This window comes from Megalobrama amblycephala, linkage group LG17 (genome assembly GCF_018812025.1).
Source record: "Megalobrama amblycephala isolate DHTTF-2021 linkage group LG17, ASM1881202v1, whole genome shotgun sequence".
Lineage (NCBI taxonomy): Eukaryota > Metazoa > Chordata > Actinopteri > Cypriniformes > Xenocyprididae > Megalobrama > Megalobrama amblycephala.
Window position 1 is genome coordinate 8463737 of NC_063060.1, and position 18221 is coordinate 8481957.

The 18221-nt window shown below is 35.9% G+C and overlaps 1 protein-coding gene across 3 annotated transcripts in view; it reads left to right on the top strand.

The window, feature by feature from the left end:
- The window catches only part of kcnab1b (potassium voltage-gated channel subfamily A regulatory beta subunit 1b), a 76638-nt gene continuing 58417 nt past the window's right edge, over positions 1–18221 (top strand). The window contains exon 1 of one of the 3 annotated variants that reach the window (XM_048162573.1): positions 1–484. In XM_048162573.1, the coding sequence (XP_048018530.1) occupies positions 195–484 (290 nt within the window). In that variant the 5' untranslated portion in view covers positions 1–194. Of the gene's footprint in view, positions 485–7700; positions 8155–8190; positions 9874–18221 lie in introns of those variants that run through there. The other 2 variants (XM_048162575.1, XM_048162574.1) reach the window with 2 other exon arrangements.

Here is an 18221-nt window from a genome sequence, read left to right on the forward strand (position 1 = left end):
ACTTACAAATCTATCTCCCATTGTTTACTGGAATGCCTTGAAGTCAGAAAACCCATGACTGGATGGTACTAAAGGATTACAATTCCATACGTGATGTCCTCTATTTGGATTGGCCTCAGTTGGCCGCAGTTCTTTACCCAGAATGATCGCTCTGTGTATATAAAACCCGCCAAGGGAAAAGTTCTCACATCTTTATGACAGCACAGCATATTTGGGTGAGTTTCATCAAAATGTACCTGTACAAGGCAGCTTGCAGTGACATTTCCATCCCCAGGCAGAGAATTGTTCAGCGCTCTGAGAGAACCCCAAGCCGCTTCCTCCAGAGACAATGGGCAGGATTGAGCTCACACCACACAGCACGTTGTCCCCACTGGGCAGGCAGATCCAACTCTGCCTTTGAGCTGCAGCAGCTAGGGCATTTTATGCAGATCCATGGGTACTCTTTAAAGGACTCAGTGAGCACCAACACCAAAATGATCTACAGGTACATATCACTTTTTTTTACACAGTACTTAAAAGTTTTTTTATACGAAATAGAAACATTAAGCCAACCTTGTGTCATAACTGGCTGCTGAGAATGTGTCAAAATTTACTGCACGCAAATGAACGTGCAAACTTGCTGATTTTATTATATCAGCAACATATATTCTTAGCATGTTCTTTGCAAAATATCACACTTTAATGCTTTTTGCATTATTTATAATCCATTTCAAATAATGTCTTGGGGCTCTTTGACCCAGGCAGAATTTTATGTACTTCTGCTTATACATTAGTATTTTATAACTTGGAAAACTTATATCCCAAACTTACACATACTGTAATGTTATTTAAAGAAGTCACTTATGCTCAAGGCTGCATTTATTTGATAAAAAACACAGTAAAAATACATTTTAAAATAACTGTTTTCTATTTTATTATTTTTTAAATGTAATTTATTCTGATGGCAAAGCTGAATTGTCAGCATCATTACTCCAGTCTTTAGTGTCACATGATCCTTCAGAAATCATGCTAATATGCTGATTTGGTGCTCAAGAAACATTTCTTATTATTATCAATATTGAAAACGGTTGTGCTGATTAATATTTTTGTGCAAACCATGACACTTTTTTCATGATTCTTTGATAAATAGAACAATTTAAAAAAAAAAAAATAATTTATCTTACAAACCCCAGAAGTTTTAATTGTTACTGTATGTCCTGAAACCTGTTCTGAATTTATTTACTTATTTAACTCAGCAGTCCTTTATAAAATTCCAATATTTTTTTACTGAAATGGATTTTAAACTAAAGTACAGTTATTATACAGTTAAAGGGGCTCTATATGCAGGAATGACACCCAGTGTTCAAAATATGCAGTCCAAATTCAAAATACTGTTTGGCCCGCCCCCTCCTTCAAAGACGCGGGTTGCCAACAACAATAGGTAGCGCAAGTGACAATGAGAGACTTACACACTGTAAGCTGATGAGTTGATTTATCTGTGGTTTAATATGTTGTTGTTCCCAGAGATATTTAAATGGATTCAGAGACTTTTAGGTAGAATCTGCGATTCTCTGACCCAGTTTGTTTGCTGGTTTCCATGGCTACAATACGTGGTGTTTTGCGCCAACTGGCAACCTGTGATGTCGAAATAATATTGGATAAACTCAAGCACGAGGTTTCACACAGACCAAAACAAAGACAGACATTCCGACACGGAACGCACATTTTCAAAGTAGAATATCTGGCTGTAGCATTGTTTTTCTGAGAAACAAGTAGGTAAACTTAGCATGTTACCTAAATATCTGCTAACATACTGGGGTATTTTTATGATTTATTAAAGTAAAAATCTTACATAGAGCCCCTTTAAGTAAATTGATTGACTTGTCAGCTCAGCAAGGTGAAGTTTTTTTAATAAGAGGAAAGATTTAAGCCATGATGACTTGTTTATTTAAAGTGATAGTTCACCCAAAAATGAAAAATTCTATCATCATTTATTCACCTTCTTATTGTTCCAAATTCATATGACTTTTTTACTTCTGCTGAACCCAAAGAAGATGTTTTTAAAGGGTTAATTCCCCCAAAAATGAAATTTCTGTCATTACTCACCCTCATGTTGTTCCAAACCCGCAAGACCTTCGTTCTTCTTCAAACACAAATAAATTATATTTTTGATGAAATCCGAGAGGTTTTTTATCTCCCATAGAAAGCAACGAAATTACCGGTTTAGAGAATTAGTAAAGACATTGTTAAAATAGTCAGTGTGACCTACAGTGCTTCAACCTTAATTTTATGAAGCGACGAGAACTTTTAGCACACAAAAACAACACAAAAATAATGACTTCATTCAACAATTTTCCTCTTCCCTGTCAGTTTCCTACGCAGTGAATGCAATTCAGCACTTCCATGTAATTTCATTGCTTTCAAAGGGAGATAAAAAAAAGATTTCAACAAAAATATCTTAATTTGTGTTCTGAAGATGAATGAACATCTTGTGGGTTTGGAACGACATGTTAATGACAGAAATTTCATTTTTGGGTGAACTAACCCTTTAAAAACATCTTCTTTGGGTTCAGCAGAAGTAAGAAAGTCATATGCATTTTCAAAAATGAAAATTCTGTCATTAATTACTCACCCTCAAGTTTATTTATTTACACAATATTAATAAACATGCGTTCAATCTTTTGTGTTCTACAGAAGAAAGAAATTCATACTTGGAACAACATGACAGTGAATAAATTTATTTTTGGATCAACTGTCCCTTAAAAATAAAGAATTCAGTTTCAACACTATTAAAGTAAAAACTCCCAAAAGAGTACTTTAGTACAGAAGTATAATTCAATTACTCAAGTATACATCCCTGATTTTATGAAGAGGCCATTCAGCATGGTTTATTTTGCAGTCAAGTTATTGAACTGCAGTTATCAGCGGTGGTTTGTAATATTAATTTACTTGCACAGTTATTCATTATACAAAATAAATTACATGACCTGTAACGGCTTACACAAGAAAATTAGCAAATTAAATGAGCCATGGATTCAGTTTCTGATTGACTAAATTAAGCAGTTGGGATTTACAGTAATAGACTTCGCAAAGCAGGAAAAAATCAGGCCAAAGCGTTTAACCGAGATTCAAAAATGTAAAGCAGGTTTTCTACAGCATGTTTGCTGTCTTTCAGTTACATTCCTGACATGTTTATTATATATGTAGACATTTCACATTTTTAGAGCATGTCTTTAGAAGGTTTTGGAATGAAAAGACAAGTACCCATACTGTATAATCAGTGCATGAAAGCATGTGTCAAAGATCAAAGGTTTTGTTTATGAGGTGAAACACCAGTATGAGTCAGAGGTGTTATTCTAGCTGTCGAAAGAGGGGGTACTGCTGGGTAAAATAAAGCTATTAGCTCTGATTAGCAGCCAGCTTGATCTGCTTTGACTCACACTGGTTCTTTATGCTAATGACTAGCAATACAGCTAATCCCATATGACAGCTGGGATTATACTGAGGGGATAGAGGGAGAGAGAGATGAGGTTAGGTACATAGTTGCGCGGAAGGAAAAGGTTATGTAGACAAAATATAAATCTGTCCTTACATAATCCTGCCATATTTGATGTAGAGGCACAAAGCATACTATCAATTATAGGAGTTCTGTACATCTTATTTTCATAGCGAGTGACTGACAGATTCATGCTGTGAGTGAGTGCCATGCTGAGGCCAGTGGTTATAATGATCTTGTTTACCAAGATGAAGTTACAGCCCATTCATACTGTACATCCACAAGTCTAAGATAAGATTATTTTTTTATTTAGTTTTTCTGCTTTATGACGTCAATACATGATAATAGCACCTTCCTGAACTGGCCAATTATGTGAACTAATTAATATTTATATATTCATATTCAAATTTAACATTCATAATTAATTCATTAATATTTATATGTTTTTGATACATTTTCCATGATACCTCATTCCAGTGTACTGTGGCAATATTAAAAAGACTGACTTTAGATTTGCTTTAATTTTTCTTAACAACCATCTACTGTTTTACATTACATTTTTAAAGGTGCCGTAGAACGTCTTTTCAAAAGATGTAATATAAGTCTAAGGTGTCCCCTGAATGTGTCTGTGAAGTTTCAGCTCAAAATACCCCATAGTTTTTTTTAATACATTTTTTTAACTGCCTATTTTGGGGCATCATTAACTATGCACCGATTCAGGCTGCGGCCCCTTTAAATCTCTCGCTCCCTGCCCTCCCGAGCTCTCGACTATAAGTGCAGTTGTACAGTGCATAAACAAAGTTCACACAGCTAATATAACCCTCAAATGGATCTTTACAAGATGTTCGTCATTCATGCTGCATGCATGCATCGATTCCTGTGAGTATAGTATTTATTTGGATGTTTACATTTGATTCTGAATGAGTTTGAGGCTGTGCTCTGTGGCTAATGGGCTAATGCTACACTGTTGGAGAGATTTACAAAGAATGAAGTTGTGTTTATGAATTATTATCTATTATATAGACTGCAAGTGTTTAAAAATGAAAATAGCGACGGCTCTTGTCTCCGCGAATACAGTAATAAATGATGGTAACTTTAACCACATTTAACAGTACATTAGCAACATGCTAACGAAACATTTAGAAAGACAATTTACAAATATCACTAAAAATATCATGTAATCATGGATCATGTCAGTTATTATCGCTCCATCTGCCATTTTTCGCTATTGTCCTTGCTTGCTTACCTAGTCTGATGATTCTGCTGTGCACAGATCCAGACGTTAATACTGGCTGCCCTTGTCTAATGCCTTGAACATGGGCTGACATATGCAAATATTGGGGGCGTACATATTAATGATCCCGACTGTTACGTAACAGTCGGAGTTATGTTGAGATTCGCCTGTTTTCCGGAGGTCTTTTAAACAAATGAGATTTATATAAGAAGGAGGAAGCAATGGAATTTGAAACTCAACGTATGTCTTTTCCATGTACTGAACTCTTGTTATTCAACTATGCCGAGGTAAATTCAATTTTTGATTCTAGGGCACCTTTAAAATGCAGACATTCTAAATCTCCAAGATTGATCTGGGGATCGGATCTGAAGCTGTGTATTTCTCATCTGTGATATATAATGTCAATAAATTATCTTCAAAATATGATTAAAAATAAAAAGTTAAAAATTGGTTAAAAAATAAACATTGACTAGTTTACTGGCTACTTTTTAATGCAGTTAGAAGTTAAATTCTACAGTTGTGTAAGCAATGTGTCTGTATTGTTTTGGTCTTAAAGGGATAGTTTATCCAAAAAATTTAAATTCTGTCATTAATTACTCACCCTCAAGTTAATTTATTTACAAAATATTAATAAACATGCATTCATGCAACAACATCTGCTCTCGCACCAACACAACACGCACGCATCGTGGCGCTATCGTGAAACCATGTTGGAGAATAATATTTTGTAAATAAAGTAGTAAATGATTGGGGTTTTTTTTGCACTAACAAAGCAGTCACATCACTTCATAAAATTGGGGTTAAACCACTGGAGTCACATGGATTACTTTTATGATGCCTTTGCTACACTATAATAAATCAAAAGTTAAGAAAAATTAAAAGTTTAAGGCAACAAACTTCAGTTTTCTCAACTTGTTTTTGTAGGAGATTTTTGAGTTTTCTCAACTTTTTGTTGTATAAACTGAATACAACAAGTTGAGAAAACTTAAAAATCTACTGAAGTTTGTTGCCTTAAACTTTTAAGTTTTCTCAACTTTTGATTTTCTACAGTGTACCTTTCTGGGGCTTGAACGTGGTAGTTGCGTAGGCTGTCAATGGAGGGACAGAAAGCTCACAGATTCCATTAAAAAGATTTGTGTTCGGAAGATGAACGAAAGTCTTACTGGTGTGGAACGACATGAGGGTGTAATTAATGTCAGAATTTTCACTTTTGGGTGAACTAACCCTTTTAATGTGTGGGACAAAAAAAGTGCCTTTACCCATTGAAATATAATGAATTATAGTCTATATAAGAAAGAGCCAATAGAATTACACAATTTAATATCAGACAATTAAATTTGGTTCAGAAGGGCTAAATGGTCTCGGCAGCTCCAGCGCTGATAGGTATATCTATTACATTTCATCTTATAGTGGTGCCCACACTCCAAGTTTCTAAATCAGCGACTGTCTCGGCTGTTCTTAGAGAGGAGAAACTTCTTAACTTATGATAATGTATCTGGATAAACTAAGACGTTAAAAATGAGCTGTGTCCTCAGAGGGCTCTTGCAAAACCATGTTTGACTAAACTAATTTCCTGTTAGAGCTCTTTATTTGGACGAGAGTGTAATAAAGTGGGTGATCTCTGACTGAGGCTCATTATCAGGGGGACGTTTAGAGAGATCTTTGTCTCAGGGTGCCAGAATAGTTTTTCCATCAGGGGACGCCAAAGTGTGACAGTCTCCGATTAAGCTCACTTTAGTGACACACTTACACTCAGTTAAGACTGTCAGACAGATAGGGTTATTCAGCTACAGTCCTGGAGGGCCACTGCACTGCAGAGTTTAGCTCCAAAATCTTTATGGCACCTTAGGTCATGTCTGTTTGCTTTGAGGTCATCTATATGTGTACTCCTAAAGTAGAATCATTTTAATGCAAAACTCTTTCTCTTTCAGGAAGTTGGGCCAAATAATAACATTATATACATTGTATATAATCTTAATATGATTTTAGGATTTTACACAACAATAAACAAGAAGTAAATATTAAGTCATTTTAGACACAATATTGCCAGTTACTTAGTCTATTTTTGTTCCGCCATTGAAGCCACAACAGAATAAACCATTTCGCATGTCCTAACACGCAGTAGTGCCGTTTCTGTACAAATTGTTTGCATAAATGATGTACCGACTCACTCTTAAAGACATTTGTCATTTGTTTCATTGCTAAATGAATCGGTGTTCTTGAAAAAATTGTTTGAGTGAATGATTTAATGACTCATTCATAAGGATAGTCACTTGTTTGGTTATTGGTTATTCTAATATAGGGCTGTCAAATCGATTAATCGTGATTAATTGCAACATATAACATTTATAGCTATATGTGCACATATGTGCGTATATGTATATTGTCACGATTATCGTCAGTTCCTGGACTTCAATTCCCATAATCCTCCCTGCCAGTCCCGCTTCGTTACATATATATACACAGACACACACACATACTATATATAATATATTATATACTATATATATATAATAGTATATAATATATTATATATATTATATATGTGTGTATATATAATATACACACATATATTATGTAAATACAAACTTTTATGTTAGATGTGATTAATCACGATTAATCAATTTCACAGCACTTATTATTAATAAACCATAATAGTATTTAGTAATATTGAGTAAGCATTTATTTTTATATTTTTAATTATAGTTTGATTTAGATTTAGTCATTTTGTTATGTGCTTTTGTCATTTTTATTAATGTTTTTTTTTTATATTTCCATCTTATTTCCATTTTATTTCCATTTTAGTTTTAGTAATTTTAGAACTTATTCTACTTATACTTATTTAAGCTTTTCATCTAATAATTCATATTTTATTGATATTTTATTTTATATATTTGTCATTATCTCTGCCATTTCTTATCAAGTGATTTCATTGTTTTTAACACAGGGTTAGGTTTAACTTATAACCCGGGGTTAAAATGTACTGTAATTCATAAGCAAATAGTGTATATTTTGTATTATTTGAATTGAAGAATTCCTCTTATGACCAGATTAATCTGAAATGTTCTGAGTGTAACGGTTTTGTTCTGTTATGTCCCGTTATAGTTCCATTTTCACTCTGTTTGATATGTTCCTGTTTTCCTAGTTAGTTTCCTCGTTAGTTAATTCACAAGTTCACATGTACATATAATTCAATAGAATAAACATTATGCGTATTTGGCGTGCTGCCCGGGGGGACGGCTCCGAGCTCGGAATATTGGCCTGAACCCAGAGTACTCCCTTTCCCCCCGTATTTTGTGTGTTTTAGTCTAAACATTACACTGAGAGAGCATTGCTGGGGAATATCCTTTGAAATTCAGTTTTACCACAGTAACTGAGCCGGCCAGGACAGGTTTCAGGGCGGTTTTGGACAATTTTTCCATATATGACGTTGGGTTTCTGTCAGGTATGTAATTCCTAAAAAACCCAAACTTATTTTGTGTGAGAGTCTGTGCATCTGGGTCTACTCGCTTAGACAAGAAATAAAAACTTTTCAGTTTCAGTCAGGTTTAGTCTTGAATATCTGAGTGCACCAGTCAGGTCAGATCACATGGGCTGGGCCGGGTTTGGGCTTTAACTTGATGTCTAGTTTTGGGCTCCTTCGCTGAATAGCACGTTTTGTTCAATCATTGTCATAATCCCACTGCAGCACAAGGAAGTTTCAGGGAAAGTGTGTGACCTGACAGGAGCCTCGTTTGCTCTTTTAGGATGGCCATCTTGCATGTTGCATTTCATTTGACAACCAGACATCAGTAACATTAGTCAGTAACATCTTTCCAGGGTTTAATATATGCTAAAAGATGTCAAATCAATGATTAACTGTTCCATCACACCCTTTTTCAAGTTTCCGCAGCAGACTACATGTGACACGCTGCGAAATGAGAATGGCATCTGCATTATAAACGTATCCAAACGTATCACACTCACGCATACACACATAGTCCCATCCAGATGGATTGTCTTCCCTCTCGCTGTTGAGCGCAGCGCTGAGCCGCTGGTGAGAGACTGCAGTTATTTCAGTCTCATTGCAGTCTCTCTCTCTCTCTCTCTCTCTCTTCCTCTCCCACTCTCTCTTTCCTCTCTCCTTATCATCTCTGATTGAGCATCATTCTCACATACTACGCTTTCATGCCTCCTCTTTCACACTCACTCTCTCTCTGTTAGCTTCTCCTTCACTTACAGCCCCAGTGATCATGCCGCATCCCTCTCTCTCTCTCTCTGTCCTCTCCTCCGCCTGTCTGCTTTTGTTTACATAAATCTTCATCAAATTGACTGTATTTTTTTGTGCCAGCCGAACTGCATTTGCCTGTTTATTTGGTAAGAGGACATTTAGATGCGGGACACAGCGTGTTTTTCACCTTGCGGCTCACTCATCTGGACTGCTTTTGGAAAGGGGTCCTGTTCAGTCCTAGACTTTCAGGAATACATCGATCATCCGGTTTGCCACCCGCCGAGTGTTTTCCCAGAGTCCCGGAGTCTGTTTCATAGCTGTGTGTCTCCTGCGGTGCACTTGGACTGCTCTTATAGTCTCGGTGATGAGCGTGGGCTGAAGAAAACCCCCCTCTGCCCGTCATCAGCCTGAGGAGAAACACCATTGAGGGTCAGCGAAAATCAGTGGAGAGGAACGAGCGACAAAAAGGAGGCGAAGAGAAGAGTGAAGGGCAAAGCAGCACCGCACAGGTTAAGAAGAGCATCAAACGGCGGCACGGACGGGATCGGCTCCTGTTGGGAAAGAGAGCGAGAGTTTAAGAAAGAGAGAGGCAGGAACACTTTGAATTTTTAAACTCTGAACTAGTGACTAAACTCTTCAGCTTTTGAGATCCAACCCAGAACTGCATCCTGATTCTCTTGGACTTTCAGGACAAGCTGTGTCAGTTTTCCCTGCTCAAGTTCCTTCGCAGCTAACAGCCATGCAGGTGTCCTTCGCGTGTACGGATCACGGGTTGAAGGCCCCGCGGACCAGCGAGCCGAACAAGCAGAACACGTCGAGTCCGAGCACGGCCAGCGCGGCACGGGCACGGTTCCGAACGGTGGCGCTGATCGCTCGCAGCCTGGGTTCCTTCACGCACAGGCACCACATTTCCCTGAAAGAGTCCACTGGGAAACTCACCGGCATGAAGTACAGGTACAGGAAACTTCCGGCAACCGCAGAAAACTCTGATGATATTGTTGCAAAATATCAGTTCTGACACAGTTTGAGTATCTTTTTACACTGACTGCTCTAGTTATAGCTTTGATAACATTCGTTTTATTCTCAAAAAGACTCTGTGAATGAACAAACTCATTCTAGTAAACTGTCATTATGCTGAAATCTTAAAGGAATAGTTCACCCAAAAAAGAATACTCAACCTCATGTTGTTCCAAACTAGGATAACTTTCATTCTTTGTTGGAACACAATTTTTTTTGAAAGTGATTAGGGTCCAAAACAGCATTTGACCTAACTGACTTTCAAAAAAAAAAAAAAAAAAAAAATTATCTTGTATTTTTGACAGAAGAAAGAAAGTCATACAGGTTTGGAATGAGTAAATTATCACAAAATTTTGTCCTTTTAAGTGTTTAGTTCATGTGGAGAAAAATGATTGAAGTCTTAAAGTGATTGTTAGTTTGATGGAGTGGTTAATAATGTGATTTGTTGAAGTGATTGATGAAGTTAAAAGTAAATTGTGATTGGCTACATTTAGAACAATATAATAGCCTACTTTTTTTTTATTACACACTGAAAACGAACAGCGGATTCTTGTCTTGTGTGTGAAATTGTGAATTAGAGTAAAGGCTGGTGCGGAGAACTGAAAACATTCAGTGTGTATGTGTGTGTGAATATGAGGGGGAGGTGTGAACTAATGGTTTTTGTGCTGGAAATAATTAATTGCATCTGAGACACAAGTAAACCACAAGCATGCAACAGTTATCGCATATCTGCTAGTTTCCATAACGACAGAGATCTGGCTGTTTGCCTGTGCTTTACTCTAATTGGACACATTAGCTGTCGGACAGGGGTCATAATTGGGCAGTAGGGTAAACCTGAACACCCTCGGCTGATGTCCAGCTTCACACACTCATGTTTGACATTTATTACGCTTTCAGTGAATTAATTGCATAATTAAAAGAACAATTTCATAAGGAAATTAATTTGTCTTGATCTTTTGAAATAAGTACGGAAGAGGATTAGGGCCAAGCAATAATAAAAATAAAACCATCTCGAGAAAAAACTTGTTAAATTTCGAGAAAAAAGTCGTTAAATTATGAGAACAAATTCGTAAATTAATGACATTTTTCTCATAATTTAATGACTTTATTCTCAACATTTTATCTCGACTTTTTTCTCGAAATTTAACGACATTTTTCTCATAATTTAATGAATTTGTTCTCGTAATTTAATGACTTTATTCTCAACATTTTATCTCAACTTTTTTCTCGAAATTTAACGACATTTTTCCTCATAATTTAACGAATTTGTTCTCGTAATTTAACGACTTCATTCTCAACATTTTATCGACTTTTTTCTCGAAATTTAACGACATTTTTCTCATAATTTAACGAATTTGTTCTCGTAATTTAATGACTTTATTCTCAACATTTTATCTCGACTTTTTTCTCGAAATTTAACGACATTTTTCTCATAATTTAACAAATTTGTTCTCGTAATTTAATGACTTTATTCTCAACATTTTATCTCGACTTTTTTCTCGAAATTTAACGACATTTTTCTCATAATTTAACGAATTTGTTCTCGTAATTTAACGACTTTATTCTCAACATTTTATCTCGACTTTTTTCTCGAAATTTAACGACAGTTTTCCTCATAATTTAATGAATTTGTTCTTGTAATTTAACGACTTCATTCTCAACATTTTATCGACTTTTTTCTCGAAATTTAACGACATTTTTCTCATAATTTAATGAATTTGTTCTCGTAATTTAACGACTTTATTCTCAACATTTTATCTCGACTTTTTTCTCGAAATTTAACGACATTTTTCTCATAATTTAACGAATTTGTTCTCGTAATTTAACGACTTTTTTCTCGTAATTTAATGACTTTATTCTCAACATTTTATCTCAACTTTTTTCCCGAAATTTAACAACTTTAATCTCGAGATGGTTTTATTTTTTTATTATTGCTTGGCCCTAATCCTCTTCCGTAATACTAAGAGTTTGATGTACTTTATGTAATTTTGATGTTTTTTTAGTTTTTTTTTTTTGTTTTTTTTTAGAACAGATACAATATTATAGATACTATTATTCCTGAACAGCAAAAAAGCAAGTGATAATATTAAAATATGAGAAATCTTGTGCTGCTCTTGGTTGTGTGTAGCTCTTGCTGCTACCTGTATATCTTTTCCAAAGGATCCCAGCGTTAGGAAAGTATAGCTGAAGTTCATTTTTAACAAGATTCAGGTCATTTTAGTATGACCTTAAGAGTTTGTGTGGCACATTTCAGCACGGATTGTTTTGCAAGCATTGCAGATAGGTTGTTATTGGAGGATGGAGCATCGCAAACTATATTTGTCTTGGCAGCAAACCCATCCTGTGCTCCAAGTGTTAGCACGGCAAAGAGCTGTTCATTTTACATGCAAAGAGGCTGTTTACATAGTCTTAAAGGAACAGTAGCAGCAAAAAAAAAGAAAAAAAAAAAAATCTAGTCTGTTTCTAATTCTAAGGGTCAGAATAAAAGGGTGAAAAATGGTTAGATAATTTGTGATTTTGAGAAAGGATGGGAAAATAGTCATGAAAAACAATACTGGCTGCCATAATCAAGTCACATGACAAAACAAAACTGTCATTTCCAACCGTCAGAGGCAAACACACTGCTTGCGGGGCACAACCTGCCTCTTGCAGAGAATTCTTAGGTTGTTTTCACAGGACAAAGTTAACCATGAGTAATGACCCTCATGTTTATCCGTATATGACGGATGTCCTGGAGAACAAATATCTGTCTCTGTGATTTAATCATCTGTCACTCATTGTGATTTAATCTTTAGAAATAGCAATTGCTCTGACAGCATAGAACCTCGGGTCTTTTTGTAAACATTACATTTTTTCTAGAAAGTCCTGCTAACATTTTAAAGTCTTTCTGTTGCACCGCAGTATGTGTCTTTGATTAAGTGTGTGTGTGTGTGTGTTTGTAGTGCGTGGTCAGAATGTATAAAATGAATGTAATTGAATAAATGTGTGACATGAAAGTAAATCATTGTTCCATCTCTGTGTTTGTTCTGCACAGAATGATTTTTTTTCCCTCATTTTATTAGGGTTGCAATAACAATAGATCAAAATGGAATGAAATAAAATACTTTAATAAAAATAATTTTGCTCTCATTTGGGGCTTGGTGAGTGTTAAAGGGTTAGTTCTCCCAAAAATGAAAATTCTGTCATTAATTACTTACCCTCATGTCGTTCCACATCCGTGAGACCTTTGTTCATCTCACAAATTACACAAATTAAGATATTTTTGATAAAAATCTGATGGCTTAGTGAGGCCTCCATTGACAACAAAATAATTAACACTTTCAGATGCCCAGAAAGCTACTAAAGACGTATTTAAAACAGTTCATGTGACTACAGTGGTTCAACCTTAATGTTATTTTGCTTTTTTGTGCTCCAAAAAAGCAAAATAACGACTTTATTCAACAATTTCTAGTGATGAGCGATTTGAAAACACTGCTTCATGAAGCTTAAAAGCTTTACGAATCTTTTGTTTCGATTCAGTGGTTCGGAGCGTGTATCAAACTGCCAAAGTCATGCCCCCCAGTGGTGAACCAATTGAAATTTCGAAATACTTATGATGTAATGAATCCTCGTTTACAGAAATCACGTGACTTTGGCAGTTTGATACACGTTCCGAACCACTGATTCAAAACAAAAGATTCGTTAAGCTTCAAAGCTTCATGAAGCAGTGTTTTGAAATCGTCCATTACTGGATATTGTTGAATAAAGTCGTTATTTAGATTTTTTGGGTGCACAAAAAGTATTTTTGTCAAAAATATTTTATCAAAAATTTGTGTTCTGAAGATGAACAAAGGTCTTACGGATTTGGAACAACAAGAGGGTGAGTAATTAATGACAGAATTTTCATTTTTGGGTGAACGAACCCTTTAAATTCAAGCCATGCTTCTGCTTAACCTAATCGTAACCCTGTCCTAAAAATTCTATGCAGTAAAGTCTCTCTTTCCATCTCCCTTACTCTCCGACTTTATAAATGACAAGAAGGCTTAAGATACAGTTTAAAAACCTTTGATGTTCACAGATTTGTAAAAGGACATATCTAAGTGTGCCCAACGGATTAAGCATTAACAAATGGTCCACACAAGGAGAGTAAAACCTGAGATCACCTACATTGTGGGGACCAACCAGCAGTCCCCATGGGGGAAATGGATTAATAAACATAGTAAATGATGGGTTGTTTTTTTGTTTTGTTTTTGTTTTGTTTTTTTGAAAATGTAAAAATGCCAAAAGTTTTCTGTGATGGGTAGGGTTAGGGATAGGGGATAGAATATACAGTTTGTACAGTATAAAAACCATTATGTCTATGGAGAGTCCCTACAAAGATAGTGAACCAGAGTGTGTGTGTGTGTGTGTGTGTGTGTGTGTGTGTGTGTGTGTGTGTGTGTGTGTGTGTGTGTGTGTGTGCATGTGTGTTTGTATCTCTCTCTTTTATAATTTTGCCTGGTATTTCTGAATTCATAGCACTAAAGCAAACAGTTGCACTGTTTCATGGTTCACTGGCTGGTGCTGCACAGTCCAGATGGGCAGTTGTGCTGTGTGTGTGTGTGTGTGTGTGTGTGTGTGTGTGTGTGTGTGTGTGTGTGTGCGCGTGTGTGTGTGTGTGTGTGTGTGCGCGTGTGTGTGTGTGTGTGTGTGTGTGTGTGCACGCATTCGTCCTTGTCATTGTATTTGTGTGGGCTTCTGTTTTCTTGGCCATTGGCCTATTAGAAATCAATCAGTGTATGTGTTAGTTTTATTTGGCTTGTAAGCATGTTTCTTCACACCGTAATGGTCCGTTGTGCTAATGTGAGTGTTCTTGTGTGTGTGTGTAACACAGCAGCAGAGAGTCACTGTGTTCCAGAATCTTCAGAAGCACATCCAGGATAAGGAGACCTAACACACAGCCTAAAGGGCACAGAAATATTTCACTTTTTCATTTTCTGGGTTTGTTGGGAGACACGTTTGTGATGATGCAGTATTAGCCAGGTTTACCGGTGTGAATTTAAAGACATAGTCCACTCAAAATCAATCATTCAATCTACACTCAAAAAAATTATTTTACAGTATTGTTCAGTTTATTAAAAAAAAAATCATTTTCAATCAACACTATTGTATTAGGTTTCTCAATCAAACAATTGCATTGTGTTAAACTGACTTGAAACAGTTGCATTTTGGCTCAACTCAATATTTTTATTTTGAAAGAACATGTTTCAATTAAAGGTTCTCTAAGCGATCCTGGGTGGAGTAACTTCCTGTTGACGTTCTTAGTGTTGTCAAACAAAACAGAGGCTAGCTAGACCCTCCCTCCGCCTCCTCCTCCCCTCCCATCCGTGCTTCCTGAAACAGTCACGAACGCGCATTTAAAATCATTCTTGTCGGTTATTGACTAGAGCGTGTTTATTATGTTTCGTGGTCCAGGCTGCACCAGTTTGTTTTTGTTGCCGTTTTCGGAGCTTGTGGCGACTACAGAGACCGTGTTTTTTTTACAGTGTGTTCAGGGGACAGGCAGCTAGCGGATAGTGAGGAGATGTTTGCTGTATGTGACAAAAAATGTTTTGGCCTAAAAACGCGTGACATCGCTTAGAGGACCTTTAAGTAGGCCAAAAATAACATGTGATGCTTGTTCAGTTTATTAAGTAAATTAAGTTAATCCAACACAATTCTTTTCAACCACTTTACTTAATCTATTTGAGCTGACACTACATAAATGCTAAAACTAGGAACAGTATTTCCCCTTCCCATCATGCTTTGCACAGGGCAGGATAGGGAGAGTAAATGTTGAAATAAAATGTTATTTTATGCATTTGTTTATAGATGATACGATTGGGAGACTTGTTAATGCTTAATGTTCTTTTCTATATATATATATGGTTACCATTGTGGTGAAGTCTAGAGCATGTGCTTGGGTTGAGGATCTGCCAACAACAATTAAAATTGTTTTAATAATAAAAAAACAACTATTTTGGGCATGCCATGGATGTAACAAAACCATCTTTTGGCTAACGACTAACAATAAGAGTCTTTACAGAGTAAAAGTTTTAAAAATTGTTCTTGAACGCATTCACTATATAAACTAATCAATTAAACTTAGTTATTTTAATTTTTGTTTGATATTAATTTTAGGATAATTGAACTTAATAGTTTTGAACAAAATTAAGAATGTTAACTTGATTCAACTAAATGGCATTGAATTAACCTTAAGTAATAAACTTAAAGGATTAGTTCACTTTCAAATTAAAATTTCCTGATAGTTTACACACCCCCATGTCATCCAAGATGTCCATGTCCTTCTCTCTTCAGTCGAAAAGAAATTAAGGTTTTTGATGAAAACATTCCAGGATTTTTCTCCAAACAGTGGACTTCAATGGCCTCCAAATGGTTGAAGGTCAAAATTACAGTTTCATTGCAGCTTCAAAGCGTTTGCACCTTCATTGCACCTTCCCCAGCTCCACCTGTATAGATCTGATACTGGTAATTCATGTATGCTATTTTGTAGGGCAGCGGCATTTCTTACTTGCTCACAGCAGCATGTTGTGTGTTTATTGGCAGTAGCCAGTCCCGTACTTGTTCTACAGCAACAATAACCAACAGCAGCAGTGTAGCAGATTTATCCTGCCAAGGCCAAACATACGAACATTGTCATATCACTATGAGAGTTGTCATGACAGAACTAATGGTTGGTTAGATAGTTAGTTCATTCCTTGTAGACAAGTAGAATATATGGTTTGAGCAACATTAGGGCGAGTAGATGATGACAGCATTTTAATTTCAGGCGAACTATGTCTTTAATTGGCTGCTCAGACACTGCTGAGGGACTAAACCTGATTCTGCTGGAGAGAGAACTGAGGAACATCCTGTGGTGCCTTGAAAATCCCTTCCTGCACACAGTTTCCTATCTGTTAATCATCGTATTGTGTTATTCATTTGTTGATGAGGCTTAATAGTTATATTTTAAAACCATTTCATTTTTATTAAAAGATAGGACTTACACACTGTGCTAATATCATTCAGAACCCACCCGCACTCACACACAGTAGTTAGTCATCACACTCTGCAGCAGTCCCCTGACTGCTCTAAACTCGTTATCAATTCTGTTTTACGATGACTACAGTATCACAAGAGACAGTAATGAGGACTCACACTCACACACACTCTCACAAGCTCATACTCTTACAACAGTCTTACTGAAACACTTCTTCATGCAGGTGGGTGCATTCAAATTTAACAATCATACTGAAACATATTTGAATGCTGCTCTTTTATCTGTCTGGTCCTCCAAATGCTACATGTTAGTTTATTAACAAAACCCTTACAAAAATGTATTGTGACACTTTCATAGCACTTAAAAGGTTAGTTCACCCAAAAATGAAAATTCTGTCATTAATTACTCACCCTCATGTTGTTCTACACCCGTAAGTCCTTTGTTCATCTTCGGAACACAAATTAAGATATTTTTGATGAAATCCGATGGCTGACTTGCAGGCATTCTCATGGCTCAGAATGCCTGCAAGTAAATTTAGGTACTAAAAACATTTAAAACAGTTAATGTGAGTACAGTGGCTCTACCTTAATATTATAAAGCGACGAGAATACTTTTTGTGCGCCAAAAAAAACCTAAATAACGACTTTTTAGCAATATCTAGTGATGGGCGATTTCAAAACACTGCTTCTGAGATTTACAAATCTTTTGTTTCGAATCAGGGGTTCGGATTGCATGTCAAACTGCCGAACTGCTGAAATCACGTGACTTTTTTTTTTTTTTTCTAATCAGTGGTTCGGATTGCATGTCAAACTGCCAAACTGCTGAAATCACGTGACTTTTTATTTTTTTTAGAATGAAAACCAAATTATTTATTTATTAATATTTCATAATAATACTGTTTTTACTTATTTTTTTGTTTCAAAAACATTTATGACACAACATACTGTGTATTTTGGATGTTTACTATGTTAGTACTCTGGTATTTTTTAAAGTACTTTAAAGTCCCATTTAAAACACCATATTACATGAATTTCAGTACAAAAAACTGCACTTTGGTGGTATATGGTAGCTTGAAATATACCATGGTACTGAAATTCATGCTCCATGGTATTGGTACTTCCAAAAATACCATGCTACTATGGTAAATGTCTGAAAAACTACCACTGCTATGGTACTTTTTAAGTGTATGGTATCAATTATGGTATTACCATAGTATATGGTACACTGTGGTACTGATAATGTCTAAATTGTGGTGCCAACTATAGTTACAATGGTACCATGCTCAGAA